The sequence below is a fragment of the Panthera tigris genome, chromosome C1 (genome assembly GCF_018350195.1).
Source record: "Panthera tigris isolate Pti1 chromosome C1, P.tigris_Pti1_mat1.1, whole genome shotgun sequence".
Taxonomy (NCBI): Eukaryota; Metazoa; Chordata; class Mammalia; order Carnivora; family Felidae; genus Panthera; species Panthera tigris.
The window spans coordinates 61856273-61871730 of NC_056667.1; the positions used below are offsets into that span (position 1 = coordinate 61856273).

General features: G+C 38.0%; 1 protein-coding gene across 4 annotated transcripts in view; it reads right to left on the reverse strand.

The window, feature by feature from the left end:
- Positions 1-441: 441 nt before the first annotated feature.
- Positions 442-15458, reverse strand: part of CRYZ (crystallin zeta) — a 36003-nt gene continuing 20986 nt past the window's right edge. The window contains exons 7-10 of one of the 4 annotated variants that reach the window (XM_007079244.3): positions 12593-12694; positions 12397-12492; positions 996-1089; positions 442-664 (exon numbers count right to left, since the gene is read on the reverse strand). In XM_007079244.3, the coding sequence (XP_007079306.2) occupies positions 471-664; positions 996-1089; positions 12397-12492; positions 12593-12694 (486 nt within the window). In that variant the 3' untranslated portion in view covers positions 442-470. Of the gene's footprint in view, positions 665-893; positions 1090-10854; positions 11982-12396; positions 12493-12592; positions 12695-15458 lie in introns of those variants that run through there. The other 3 variants (XM_042997588.1, XM_007079245.3, XM_042997589.1) reach the window with 3 other exon arrangements.

The following is a 15458-nucleotide window of genomic DNA, read 5'->3' on the forward strand; positions in this document are numbered from 1 at the left end:
CTGAAATATAAAAAATACAAACACACACATACACACCCCATTATAAACAATAGCAAAATCAATTTAATATGTGATATAACTCAATCATGCAATGCAAATAATCAGCAGGAAAGAATAATATAAACACAAGACTGAGGAAGATCCAGTATTCCAGATTTTAACAAAAGAGATATGATTGCCTATAAACAACATTTTCCATTTATAGCATATAATTAAATAACTTATGTGGCAATTAAATTACATGCCAATTAAATAGAATTGCAAGCCTTAATAAAACAAGTTAAAAACAAATGGAAGTTATTACTGAAGCACATCAATTGCTTTTTTCCTACTAAGTTGAATTGACATCTAAAAATTAATACTTACCTGTGTTATATACTTTCTATATTTAGAATAGAAGTTTAAAAATTCGACAGTTACAGGTTTTTCAAGCTAAAATTAAGTAAGGTTATGACGTCTGGATGCTTGTTTCATTCAAGTAAAATAATAAAGGAAAATGAATGTTTTAATTCATCGGTTTTACTTTTATTTTCTTCAAAATTCCATTTTTTTCCTCTTAACCATCCAGAGTGAGATTTTCTTTGAAGCAAGATGGCAGGTACCCAGAGCTGAGCTTTGACAGTATACAAAGCCAAATTTTTCATACTTGATCCAAGTGTTAAATCTGCAATTCACAGTTAATGTACCAACATGTTTACATACCTCTGTGGTATGTAAACCATAATACAGCTTAAACTTCAAATTAAATATATATATGTATATATATGTGTGTTATATGTGTGTGTGCATATATATATATGTAAATTGCAATACAGTTTCAACTTCAAATTAAATATATATGTAATATACATCGTGTGTGTGTGTGTGTGTGTGTGTGTGTGTGTGTGTAATACTTGAGATATAGCATTATTTGTAATAATACTTGATAAGCAAGTATTGTTTCTGGGAGATGTGCCTCCCCCTTGTTTGTGGTTGTGCAGGGTTATGTTGCATACCTGAGGCTTCATATGCTTCAGAGAGTTTAGATAAACACTGACCAGGATTACTGGGAGCAAAAGATCCATCTGTCCACTTGAACCTCCTTTGTACCTGTCCAGAGAAAAAATATAGAGTACACTAAACCTAACTAAGGTTTTTATGGTCTGGTTGTTAGAGTACCACATTGCCCTCATCCTGTCTTTTCTTCCTACTTTGCAATGTACTTGAGAAAACTGAAAAATCGTAATGGATCAATTTACAATATTTTATTTTCTAAAATTCTCTTTTGCGAATTTTGCAGAGCTCCCTTCTCCTCTGATAGGAGAGCTAGGCAGTTACCTGAATCTAGTTCAAAAAGGTTATATAAAAAGGGGCCCCTGGGTGGCTCAGTTGATTAAGCGACTGACTTCAGCTCAGGTCATGATCTCACACTCTGTGAGTTCAAGCCCTGTGTTGGGCTCTGTGCTGACAGCTCAGAGCCTGGGGCCTACTTCGGATTCTGTGTCTCCCTCTCTCTCCGCCCCTCCCCAGCTCGTGCTCTCTGTCTCTCAGAAATAAATAAACGTTAAAAATTTTTAAAAAAAGGTTATGTAAAAAGAAATTGTAATAAAAGGCATACTCTGCTTTCCAAATCCTTGTTTTCTCTTAATCTATGTAAGGCATACCCAAAATAGACAGGTAAAGAAAGAAAAAAGTTGTTTTTATGGAAGAAACAAAACAAAAAGCCTTAAAAACATATATTCATAATAAATATAAGTGGAGCTATAAATACAACTTGATATAGCAAAGCTTGCAGGTAGGAAAAACCTAACTGGCCATTATAATCCTTCACTCCCCAAACACTTGAATGCCTGCCCTCTACAGCGCTATTAGGTTTTATTCCTCACCTCAAGAAACTTAAGTTCTAGTGCAAAAAAGTTAAATCAAAAGATAAAAACATTCACTCCTCCTGATTAGCAACTGCTTATCCTACTGAGCTTCAGCTATTCCATGCTCTTCCCTAGCTTGTGGTTTACAGCAATTTGCTTTCGTTAAGTTTCAGTGATATCTGATTAGTAGCTGCTCCCACATTCTATCTACCGTCCAGAGGGAAAAATGCCTTGCTCATCTTCCAAACACTGCACACAGGGATATAGTGAGATCATCTTGTGATTAATCAAATGCTTAATTCCTGAATATATATGGAGAAAGGGCAATGACGGGACATAAATGGCATGAACAGGAGTACAGGCGGGAAAGTTCTGGGTTTGAAGGGCAAGTGAGAGGGGGCAGCTCAGCGGCACATGTTTCATTTGATTGGCTAGAGCCTCAGTGGGCAGATGACATGGTGAAAGGAAGACTGGAAACTGGAGGTTGACTACAGGTTTGATGCAGGGCTAGGTTTCATTGAGTGATTCTGTAGATGGATGGTGTCCGTACTAGTTGAGGGTATTCCAGTCACCACCTAGGCCTGGTGGAATGCGAGGGCTGGTTATGGCTAACCCACTGAAGAGCAATGAGGGATCAAATGAGTGGAAGGACTGAATGCAGTCAAAGAACAGGTATATTTAAAAATGTTTTAAAGGACTTTAAACTACCTCTGCTTTGGAAACTGATTTCTTCACTGTCTAGTCACTTTAGAAAGGCGTGTTAAATTAAATCTTCCCAGTCCTCGCCACCCCAGGGGCTGGAAGTGAGGCCACAATAATAGTAATAACACAAATCCTATTATTTCAAGTGAGTCCAGTGTCTGGCCTAGGGCATCCAGCTCCCTGAAAAATCTTCCCCAAGTATTTCTAGGGGATCCAGAGCTGTCTAGATCATGGCTCTTTCCCTGGTCCTATGGCTGCTGCTTTTCTTCTGTGTACCCCTGTCCTCCAGTCAGCCTCTGACATGCCTCTAGGAAAAACAGGCACAGTGCTAGGATCCCACTGGCTGCAAATTCCCCATTCCTTGGTCAAACCATAGTGTTTGGAATTTACATCTGAAAAATGCATTATGAACATAATTTCATGCAGAAGTTAAGGCACATTCCACAAATCAGTGCATAATAAATATTTATTAACTTATTCAATAAATGTTTGCTTACCAGTGAGGTACAGAGACAGATTTAGGAAATAAAAGACAGAGTCCCTTCACTCAAGAAATATATGCCATTCTCGTCAGGAAAGCAGACACATCAATAGTAAACTGCAATGGTGTAAGGTGTGCTTTTTTGTTACCATGTTTATATGAGGCATCTGTGTGTGTGTGTGTGTGTGTGTGTGTGTGTGTGTACTCACCTTCTTCCAAAAAGAAATGACTACCCTAGGCAGGGTGGCAAGTGTTCAGGTTTATTTCAGGAACAGAGTGGAAGGGTGCTTAACTCCGATTAGGGGTGGTCAAGGAAGATTGTCTGCAGAATGCTATCGTATTTAGTAGGGCTTCAGATTCCATGTGCTGCCTTCACATCTTTGAGACTCACAGGGCCCTGAAGGCTTAGCTGTGAGTTCCCCTACTCTTGCCAGAAATGTCCCTGACCTGGTGGGAAAGGCTCCCCACCCTTGTTCCTCTGTCAGCTGGGCTGGTTGTGACCCGTCCTGTCCTCAGCAAAATGAGCTGGACCTCTCTGCCAGCCTGTAAAACTCTTCAAACCCATCACATTCCCCAGTGGGAGCCAGGGGGTACCCTACCCTCTTGTTACTACAAAGCCGACCTCCCAAAGTGCCTTTTGATTCATTTGGCTCCCAAGTACAACTACCCATGTGGCCCTCTCTGGCATTCAGTGCCCTTTTCCCTGGGCTGTGGGTGTATATGACAAGTAACTCTTGCCAACCTCACCTGGCCAGTGTTGGGTGTTGCGTGTTTGGCCTTCTCACACTATTTCGGGTGGAGGCATCCCTCCTTCACCAGCGAGGTGGAAAGGAGGTGCTCAGAACAGTCATGTTGGCGGAGTTTTGAAGGATGAGTAAGATTTACTTAGGTGGAGACATGGAAGAAAGCATGTCAGAAGAGAGATACAAAAGAGTATGATGCATTTAAGGAAGGACAAGCAGATTGGTAGGATGGAGAGATAGTGAGGGTAGAGGCTAAAGAGGGAGTGCCATTTGTGAGAAGGTAAAGAGGTTTTTTGTTTGTTTTTTTTGTTTTGTTTTGTTTTGTTTTTCCTGAAACAACATTAAAAGATTTTAATGAGACATTTCACAAAGATCACTCTAGTACTGTGTGGCCAATGGATTCAAAGTAGGGCCAGAATAAAGGCCAAGCAGCCAGTGAGAATGCCATGATAGAAAGTCAAGCAGGAAGCAACGAGAGCTAAGACCAGGTTCTGTAGGTACAAAGTATGGAAGCCATTCAGGTTCCTGGCCCATAGGATGCAGTACTGAGGACAAAGGAGGGGGAAGAATTGGAAACGACTGCTAGACTTGGGTAGCCAGGTACAAGCTGTCTTCATTCACTGAGTTAGGACATGCAAGAAGAGGAACAGGTTTGAGATTGGGAAGAATCCAATTCTGGACATATTGATTTTGAGATATCTGTGGAACATCCAAGCACTGTCCAGTGGATGGTTCATCCTATGGATCTTAGAAGAGGCTAGAGATAAAGGTTTGAGTGCACAAAGGTGATACTGATGCCTGGGCTCTGATGCAAGTCAAGAGGAATGTACAGAGAAAAAAAGTCTCAAAGTAAAGCATGCCAACATTTAAAAGGTGAATGGAAGAAGAGATGTTTACAAAGGAAACTGAAAAGAAACCAAGGGTATCAGGAGAATGTTGTTCTGGAAGTCAGGATAGGAAAGAACCTGGGGTGTTTATATACTTAGGGAGATGATGAAGCAACAGGATTCAGGAATATTCGACAGAGCAAGGTTCATGAAGAGGTCAGAGCAAAAGGATTCAGAGAAAAGATGGAGAAATTAATGCTTAATAAACAGAATGGTCATCACTTCCAATGAAAGAGATGAAGACAAAGGATACAAATAAACTTGTAAGTATAAATAGCTTAATGTTTTCTTCATTGTGAAATAAAAATTCCAGATAAATTGCCTACCACTGGGTGGAACAAAACTGAAAAACAGTGCTCCTCATTTAGTTAGCCAGCAGGCTGACGATAAAGAGGCAAAGAATTCTAGCAACTTAAGAGTTTTCATTTATGTGGAAATGTAGTTTGATAGACATAAAAAGGAACATAATCTGAGAAGCACTTAGAAGCTATAGTGATAGGTCTATAAACAAGACTATGTGAAGCCAGCTAATAAACTCAAACCTACTTTAGGATAAAAGAAACTGCAAGACATGTAAAAACCCAAATTGTATGGATACACTGTGAAACAGAATTACAGTGTTAATTCCTAAGCAAAATAATATTTCACCAAATAATACATGGGTACAATTTTGTTACAATGCATTTGTCACACCTACTAAAAATGCTTTGATTACAACTGATGCTTACAATTGGATTTCAAATGTGATGTTGCAATCAAAATAAACATCCAAGACAAATTGATAAGCCTAAGTTATTCTTGTTTTTTTTTATTAACCCTAATTTAAATCTGAGAGTTCATTACTAAAAATGTACATACAAAGCTTTCCCAAGATCAGATAGTTCTCATCTGAAGAATATTTTATCTTTTCAAAACAAAATGGACTATTTTCTGAGGACAACTTATTATCTCAAAAACAAGAATAAAATAAGTAAATCATTACAATCCACTTAGTGCAAATTTAACACAAATGCACTGCAATAATTTTTTAACAAGCATGTCATAAGAATAAATCATAAATTACCAACACAGATAAAAACGAATTCTGAATGTGCAGGCATACAATTACAGATGGTTCATGGTAAGATACATACTTGTACTCTGAAACTTAGTCATTTGTTTTGGTGTTTTTATATTAAACTCTTTAGAACCTAATATTTATTATATAAGGAAGAATTTCTCTTAAATAAAATTTAGCTGTTGGTTTGTCAGAAATAACTTTCGTTCAAAAATATTTGAAAATGTTGAAAAAATAAAAGTGTTGGGGGAAAATCTTTATAACTCCACCACTAAATCAGAACCTTCTGATAAGTATCTAACAGACATCTCTTGAAATGCATAATTAACTGCAGTGAAATAGAACTGGAATTATACATATTTTGTATTTGCTCTTTAAACTTAATATTCCTAATACTGTGTCCTGAACATCTATCTTTCCATGCTAATAGTTAAAGATCTACCTGATCATTATAATAGCTACATTGTATTGTGCTATACAAATATATTAGCTTTTTAATGACTTAACTGATGAAAATCTGGGTTGTCTCCAATATTTTGTTATAATTAGCTATGCTGCAGTGAAAACAACCTTGACATATGCCTCTATAGACATGTCTATCTCGTTAGGATAAATTCCTGCAGTGGAATTAGTGGGTCAAAGAGGATCCACATTTTAAACTTAAGGACATTACCTACCTGCTGTCCAGAACAAAAGCAATTTCATACTTCCATCCATAGTCCATGAGTGCCCATTTCTTGAGTTACTAATGAGGGTGAACAACTCTTTCTCTAGGTTTGCTGCCATATGCATCTATTGTTGAATGGGTTATCCACTCATTTTCATTCTCTTCGAGGGTGTTCATCATTTAATATAGAATTTTTTTAAGATGATTCATCTTTATGTGTTATTATGGATTTTTTTCTACTTTTCCTATTTTGTTCTTTGATAGTTTGGGCTTCTGAGTAATGGTGTAAGGGGATGTTCACTTCTCAAGATTATAAAAAAAATACTCTACCATCTGTTTGTTGTATATAATTTTATTTATTATATTCAAGTTTTTGAACCATCTCAAAGCCTATTGTCAACCACAAAAGTGAGAAACATTTCTAGACTCTCTTTTGTTCCACTGATCTTGGACTAATATTTTAGTAACTCTAACTTGGGAAAAAAATTTTCATATCTGCTGGCACTCGTTCCAACTTTTTAAGTATTTTTTTAATGTGTCTGGCTATCTGCCTACTTTTTTTCCCCACAAAAAAAGCTTTGGAAACATTTTTTCAAGGTTCTAAAAAGTCCTATTGAGATTTTGGTATGAATTACGTTGAATTTCCAGAGTACAAGAGGAAAATCTGTACATGAATCTGATCAAGAAATCTTTAAGTATTCCATTATGTCCTCCAGGAGTTCTGTAGTTCTCTTTTTAAGGGTCCTGTATGTTTCTTGTAAATTTGGTCACTTATATTTCACTGCTTTTTAAATTTAAGTAGTATTTCTATTGCTAATAGATCTTTCTCCAATATATTTTCTGATTGATCAGGTTTATATTAATTTTTGTAGATTTATTTATTATTTTTTTAATTTTTTAACATTTATTTATTTTTGAGACAGAGAGAGAGAGAGTATGAATGGGGGAGGGTCAGAGAGAGAGGGAGACACAGAATCTGAAACAGGCTCCAGGCTCTGAGCTGTCAGCACAGAGCCTGACACAGGGCTTGAACTCACAGACTGCAAGATCATGACCTGAGCCGAAGTCAGACACTTAACCGACTGAGCCACCCAGGCACCCCAATTTCTGTATATTTATTATGCAATTAGCTACCTTTTTGAACTCATAAGTTTGAACTCTTTCCATTTATTCTCTTATATTCTCCAGGGTTTGGATAATATAACTGTAAATAATGATTCTTCTGTATGCTCCCTTCTAATATCTGTATGTGTGACTTCTAAAAATTTTAAAGGATAGGGGCGCCTGGGTGGCTCAGTCGGTTAAGCAGCCGACTTCGGCTCAGGTCATGCTCTCGCGGTCCGTGAGTTCGAGCCCCGCGTCGGGCTCTGTGCTGACAGCTCAGAGCCTGGAGCCTGTTTCAGATTCTGTGTCTCCCTCTCTCTGACCTTCCCCTGTTCATGGTCTCTGTCTCAAAAATAAATAAACGTTAAAAAAAAATTTTTTTAAATAAAAAAAATTTTTAAAGGATATATTTTATTACTAGTAGTTTTTAAGGGCACCTGGGTGGCTCAGTCAGTTGAGCGTCTGACTTCGGCTCAGGTCATGATCTCGTGGTTCGTGAGTTCAAGCCCCGTGTCAGGCTCTGTGCTGACAGCTCAGAGCCTCGAGCCTGCGTTGGATTCTGTGTCCCCCTCTCTCTCTGCCCCACCCCTGCTTGTGCTCTGTCTCTGTCTTTCAGAAATGAATAAACACTTAAAAAAAAACGAGTAGTTTTTATTAATTTGGCATAGATCTAATAAAAACTATCATTAAATAAACTTAGCTCTTTTGGTTAGTTTAGGAAAATATTACTTTGATCTTTCTGTTTTCTTTGGGGTGGCACACTATAATTCAAAACTCGTATTTTTCTTTCTTTTGTTTGCTATATCTTTTTTTTTCTCATCTCTTTCTCCACATTTTTAGAGTGATCAAATTTACCCATATGACCATTGAAGTTCAGTAGCGTCAGTTATGCTGATTTATTCCTTGTATGGGAATTTGCTTTGGGGGTTTGCTTTTATTTTATTTTTTCATATTTCAGGATGCTTCCCTTTCATTCCTCCTCTATTTCAACTTACTCCTTCTTTATGCCTAATAAAAATGAAAGACTATTTGTTTAAACACTTCTTTATGCAAGACAGAGCACTAAGTACTTCACAGACTTGAACTTGTTAACTTTCTACAAACGCTAAGGTAGATATTACTCCTGTGTTATGTGTGAGGAAACTGAAACTGAATGACTAGTTAATTTGCCCAGGACTCTACAGCTGGTCAGTAGGAAAGCCAGGATTTAAAGCCAGGTCATCTGCCTCCACAACCCATGCTTTTAACAACACTACCAGACAGTTAGTTTCACATGCCCTTGCGTCTGTTCATAGGGGAGTTCAGTTCCTTTCAGATCTATACCTGGAATGAGGTGGCCTCAAAAATACCTTGAGTCAATTCCACTGCCTGCTGCACTAATGCAGGAGCATCTTCTGCTCCAATTCTTAGATAATTTGCCATTGCTCAAGTCAGACAAATGTTCTCTGTCCAAGGGTTATACACCTTCCAGCATTTGTTACAATCTAGGGATTCTCCACCCTCCACCCATTAGCAAGATTTTCTCTGTGGTGACTGTACACTCAGGGGCGCAAAGTCCCCCTCACTCCTGAGTCTGCAGGTGTACCCCAAACTGAAATCTGTAGTTTCTATAATGCAGGTGAAAGAAAGGGGCAGGGGACTACTGAGGGGGTGGGCATAGATCTCAATTCTAGCTAGCTCAGATGATGTCTGGGCAGCAGGGACTTGATTTTCTAGGTAGTGTAGCTCCTGTGCCCTGAGTTTGAGGCAGTGACTGAGTTGGAGCTTTTTACTAACTTCTCTCCAGCTAATTTGGGTCAATGAATCAAATGACGGACACTGGAGTTACTATAAATTCCCAGTGGATTCTGGCACAGGGTTTCTTCTTTAGTTTCTCTAGTACTGTTATAATCTTTGTGCGAATTTTTGCATGAAGCTGGGAAAGGATAACCAGGGATTACCAATCTCTGGCATGTTTAACATGTTTAACAAGCATCTGTATCACACAGCAGGTTTGTGATTTGATTTAGGTTCACTTTTCTTTTTTTTTGAGAGAAAGGGAGAGTGTGGGTGCGTGAGTGGGGGAGGGGCAGAGAGAATCTTAAGCAGGCGTGGGCTCAATCTTATGACCTTGAGACCATGACCTGACCCGAAATCAAGAGCCAGAAGCTTAACCAACTGAGCCATCCAGGTGCCCCTAGACTCACTCTTAAAGAGTATACATAGACTGTCTTCATCAACACCTAACAGTCTGACTCACTCACCAAAGTGAATCTAGATCACTTTTTATGATATAACATTTCTGGGCTCTCTTCTTGGATATAGGAAGTTCCCCAAATATGAGCTATTCCTAAAGCCCTATAGTGAAACTGTCCTATGACAATTTTCAAATGACGTATTTTTAAAAAATCACCATGCTAAAAAATGGTAGTGTTGGAAAAAGAATTAAGGATTGATCTGAGGTGTTTTCCCATCTATGAGACATGGTTGAGGAGGCAGAGAGAGCCAGGTCAAAGCAACCTGATAGGTTTTGCTATTCTTTAGTGTTATCTTGCACAGAAAAAAAGCTCTTTACACCATGAATTGTGGAAGCCCCTTGGCACATAGAATTTCTTGCCTGAGTAAAGCTGAGCTAAGGACATTATAAAATGCTACCTCTTGGGGCACCTGGGTAGCTCAGTCAGTTAAACATCTGACTTTGGCTCAAGTCATTATCTCATGGTCTATGGGTTCAAGCCCCGTGTCAAGCTCTGTGCTGACAGCTCGGAGCCTGGAGCCTGCTTCGGATTCTGTGTCTCCCTTTTTTTCTCTCTGCTCTTACCCTGCTCACACTCTGTCTCTCAAAAACTAAGCATTAAAAAATTAAGAAAAAAATTGAAATGCTACTCCTCCACCCCCCCTTTTAGAAGCACCCAAGTTTTGTACTTCTATGGCCAAAGCTACTCTGGATAGAGGCAGGTAACAAATGCATCAAAAATATTAAATGTGTAACTAGAAATCTCATGCTACATTAAGTGCCCTTCATCTGTGTTCTTATGTCACTCCCTTGTGATGATTGGTTTTACGTATCAATGTAATGTCACCATGTTTTATTTATGTGCTTACAAAAAGTCACCACATGACTCTAGGTAGATTACCCTCATAACGCAGATGGGCTGCATGCAATCGGTCAAAAGTCTTAAGAACAAAAACTGAGGTTTCCCAGAGAAAGAATTCAGCAATATAGAAACTCTGTTGGCCTACTCTATAGATTTAGACTTATCAGTCCCCATAGCTGCATGAGAAAATTCCTTAAATCTCTTTATACATACGCATGTGTGTTTGTACATATATAGGAGGCTGTGCTCATATAAAGAAAAACAGGACAAAAATAACAATCAAACCTCATTTCCTTGCACATAACATTGATGGCATTTATTTAGTATAGATAAAGACTTCCAACACAGAACACTGTTAGGAATTAATCATTAGGAACTATGTAAGAGATGTGATGTAAGGCAAGTATTATATAAAGATGAAATAGATAAACAGTTTTTATTTTTCTACAATATTATTTCTATTCTTTCCACTGCAAGTTACCATGCTATGAAAACAAAAGCCACCCACTCTTAATATGTCAAATTTGTTTAGTAATTTAAAGAAAAATATATGACTCCCATCACACAGATAATTCTAAATTTACTTTGAAAATCAAATCATCAAGAAGTATCTATCTGGAGAGACTACGGACCTACTATCACATTATAACAAAGATAAGGCTGCTATCTTCACAGAATATATGGATAATTAGTAACCAACCATTAACACAGTGAATGTTCTAATATTTGGGGAAATATTGGAAAACTATTTTTTAAAAAACAAATTTCTGTGGACATTGTTTATCTTGCCAATGAGATTAGTTTGGAAAAGGGGTCTTGTTTAGTTTAGAAAATCTTCAGAGTCCAATAGAGTTCTGGGCTGAACATATACTGAAGATCCTTTACAAGCACAAATAGGCTTGGAAATCACGCAGTCTTACTTTGAATTAGCTTGCTTTAGTCCAAGGTATGGAATTAATGATCAAGTACTAGGAATTTCTGTAATGTACCCAATGCCAAATGGTTACTAACATTCTACTTCCTACTATGATGACTCCTTGATTAGAGCTCGGTGGGAGGCATAAAGCATATTGTGAACTATAAAATAAATTGTACTCCAATTTATTCCAGATCTCTAAAGCTAAATCTTGTTTTTCGATATAAGAAACTCACTATTTTAGCAGAAGTAGTATAAATAAAACTGGGGCAGGAAACTTCTAATTGCACAAGAAATACATGAAAGACTTAATCATTCTAAGAGAAGAATCATTTTCCCAGTAGCCCCACTGCTATGGATGATATTTTCATGAGCCTGGGCCACCTTCTCCAATGAATACTGAGAACCTATTACAGGTTTCAGCCAACCAATTTCCATTCCAGCTTGAAGGGCCGCTGCATATTGCCTAAATTCCTCCTAAGTGAAAGAAAAAGGTATGTCTGTAGAAGAACATACGACCTAAGTTTCAGAAGCACTAGAAATTTTCAGATTCTAAGAGTTAGAACATAAACGGTTTCTGACAAATATGTGGCTTTTGTCGACTTGTCCAGAACTACAGAAAAAGTAGTTCTATATAGAATAACCATAAGCCCAATTTGTCTGAGACAGTGTCAGTTCACAAAATACCTACTGTCCTAAAGTAATTACTAATAGTATGTCTTTTCTCTCTCAAAAGTGTCTTGACTTGGAAAATAAATCACATTGTCACCCTGGTTATCTTATAGTGACTAATACTTAACATACTCATGTAGTCAGATAACTAAGTTTAACATCTGCTTAAACTTTCAGTCTGTCTGACTAGGCAAATTGTCTCAGTGTTTAAGTTACCAAGATCAGAATCACTTCTTTTCCTACCTTAGTTGATGAGTAGAGAGCAACCCCAATTATACTAGATTCCTTTGTCATGGTGTCCCGTGGGTTTATTTCAATAGGACCTCTGCTGCCAACAACCTATTATGAAGAATAACACGTCTATAGTTAAAGATTACTGTAAAATAGTATTAAATTATGGTAAAACTTCAAAGTGGTAAAAAGAAACCAAAATACTTACTATTACTCGTCCTCCACGTGACAGAAGATTCAAATCATTATTAAGATTTACATTAGCTAACATTTCAATGATCACATCAATTCCTTTTTCACCAACAGATTTCTGTGTAATAAAAAAGAACCCAGAGTGAGATAAGAAAACAAGTAAAAAAAAAAAACCCTGTAAAATAGTTATCATAGTCCTATATATTGCAGAAATGTGTTTCAAAAGACATAAATACTACATTTTTAAGACTATAACACAAATTGTTAATGATCTAATTATATACTGAGGATGTAATTCCAAGGTACTAGTCACAACATCTAAAGTGATAAAGATTTATACTAAATAAATTTCACGTGCTTCGACTCGACTATAAAATACTTTTTATTTTATAAATAGTTGAAAATTTTCTGTCTTCAAAATGTATTTTCACAAAGAAAAAAAAAAAAAAACAAAGCGTAAATCCCAAAAAGGTTTTCACTTTAAAAAAAAAAAAACAAAAAACAAAAGAAAAGCACTGGCTGTCTGGCATTGCAGATTTTTTCTGTGTGTGCATTCAGTTTTGTCCCAAGTGGTTTACAATCAGCTTGGCTACTACTTCTTTTCTTTTGGGTTTTTTCAGAGATCTTGGCCATCCCAAACTGTCTCTTAAGTAAGTTATACATACACACCTTGTATTCATTTTATTCTAACAAAAAAAAATGAATACCTGTGTCAGATATTGTTAAGTACTGGGAATTCAAAGATGGACACAGAGAACTCAAAACACAGCTAGGGAGAAAGATGGAAAATACCGCTGACACAGCTGTGATGGAATGGGCCAAGTGCTGCGTGAGCAGAAATAAACCACAGGTTATGGAGAAAAACAGAGTTACAACCCTGATCACCTGTAATGATCACAGAAAGTTCCACAGAGGTGAGGACCTGGGCCCTGAGGAATGAACAGGAGTCCTGTAAGTAAAAAGGGAGGAAGAAGAGCCAGCGGAACACACATGAGGCATAGTCCCTCCAGACAGAAGAAACAGAAAAGCAAAGAGCTATGGACTGAGAGTCCAGGTCAGGATCAGAAAGTAGCCAAGCAGAGCTGAGGCATGTGTTTGGGAATGTGGGGGGGAGGGGTGGGGGGGGTTGGGGGGTGGGGAGGAGGGAAAGGGAGAGAGGTAGAGACTATAAGTTGCTATGGACTGGGAACACACATTGAATGCCACGTTACAGGATCCAGACTTTTGGGGGGCAGGTATCAATTAAGTTTTGTGTCAGACACTGTTTTAGGATACTGAGCTGCAGCAGGTAACAAGAGAGACAAAAATTCCTATCCATATATATATATATATATATTTTAGGAGAACAAATAACTCTGGAGACAGTGAAGATAGAAGGCGATAGTAAGTCAGTTATAAACAAAAGACAAAGCTGAAGAAGATGAAGGCCAAACTAAGTCACAATGGAGAACAGAACAAAGAAGATATATTTGAAAGGCATGTCAGAGATGAAACTGATAGAGGGAGGTGATCGGCCTGATGGGTAGGAAGGAGAACGATGATTAAAAGATAGAAATATAAAATAAAACTTGTGACTCTGTCTGGGGGGAGCAGATGAGTGGAGACATCCAGGAGGCCAATGACACAAAGGCAGGGAACTCCCGCCAGAGACAGTGCTGGATACCAGCAGGATGCAGGCACTAACTGACCAGGGGAGATGAGACTGGTCAGGAGGAAGGTCTAGCACCAGGGAGGATGGAAGACCAAGGGGAAAGTCTAAGGAGCAACAACATTTAAGTAATATGAGGAGGAAGGGGGCTGGAAATGAAGTCAGGCAAGTAAGACGAGAACCAGCTTTCAGGAGACGTGGTCAGGGGTAGCTGCTGCCAAAAAAACCCCCCCCAAAAAATCAAGCAGGATGAGGCCTAAGCCAAAAGCAGCAGATGGGTAATTAGGAGCCCACCGGTGACCTCTGACAAGAGGCATAAGTAGCTGGGGTGGAAGCAACATGCGGGGGAAGGTGACGGGAGCTAAGGAGGTAAAAGATGTCCTCACTACTTTCTCAAGTGTGGTGGTAGAGGGTGTGGAGGGTTTGATAAAGGGTTAAGGGAATGGTCTGGAGAATGAGAGAGACTTAAGTAGAAGGAGCCAGTAGAAGACATAGAAGCCGTAAGACCTCAAGGTCTTAAGGTCAGATTTCTGCAAAACAAAAACATATTCTTAAAATAACTGAGCATTTTTCATCTTTATAAATATTCTTGGATAATAGTATCAGGCATGAATATTCAATTAATTTTAGGTTTTCTAGATATATAACAAAAGAGTGCCTTTACACAGCTTTTTTTTTTTTTTTTTTTTTTTGGCAAGATGATGTAGTGGTAATACACAAACCCTCACTCATATTTTCCTCAATTTGTAATGACCTAGGTTACATAGTAATCAGTACCTGGAAAATTCTAATTCTTTCTCAACATGAGCAAGTAGTCTGAGGATTAGGTTGAATTCTGCTCTAGCAATGAAATACATGCAACGAGTAACTAAAGCCTACCTCACCACTCTGGTTGTGGTAGTGATTATTTTTCCATGGCATACAATTGACAAGTAAACTTTGTCCCCTAGCTTAGACAGATCCAATTTGTAATCTGTAACTACCTCACCTTCTCTGGAAAATTTAAACCAATAGAAATTATATTAAGAAATTAAGAAAACCTCATGGTTGCCAGAGGTGGGGGTGGGAACTGGGTGAAATGGGTGAATGTGATCAAAAGGTACAAACTTCCAGTCATTAAAAAAAAATAAGTCATGGGGATATAACGTACAGCATGACAACTATAGTTAATAATACTGTATCACAGATTTGAAAGTTGCTAAGAGCATATCTTAAAAGTTCTTATCAGAAGAAA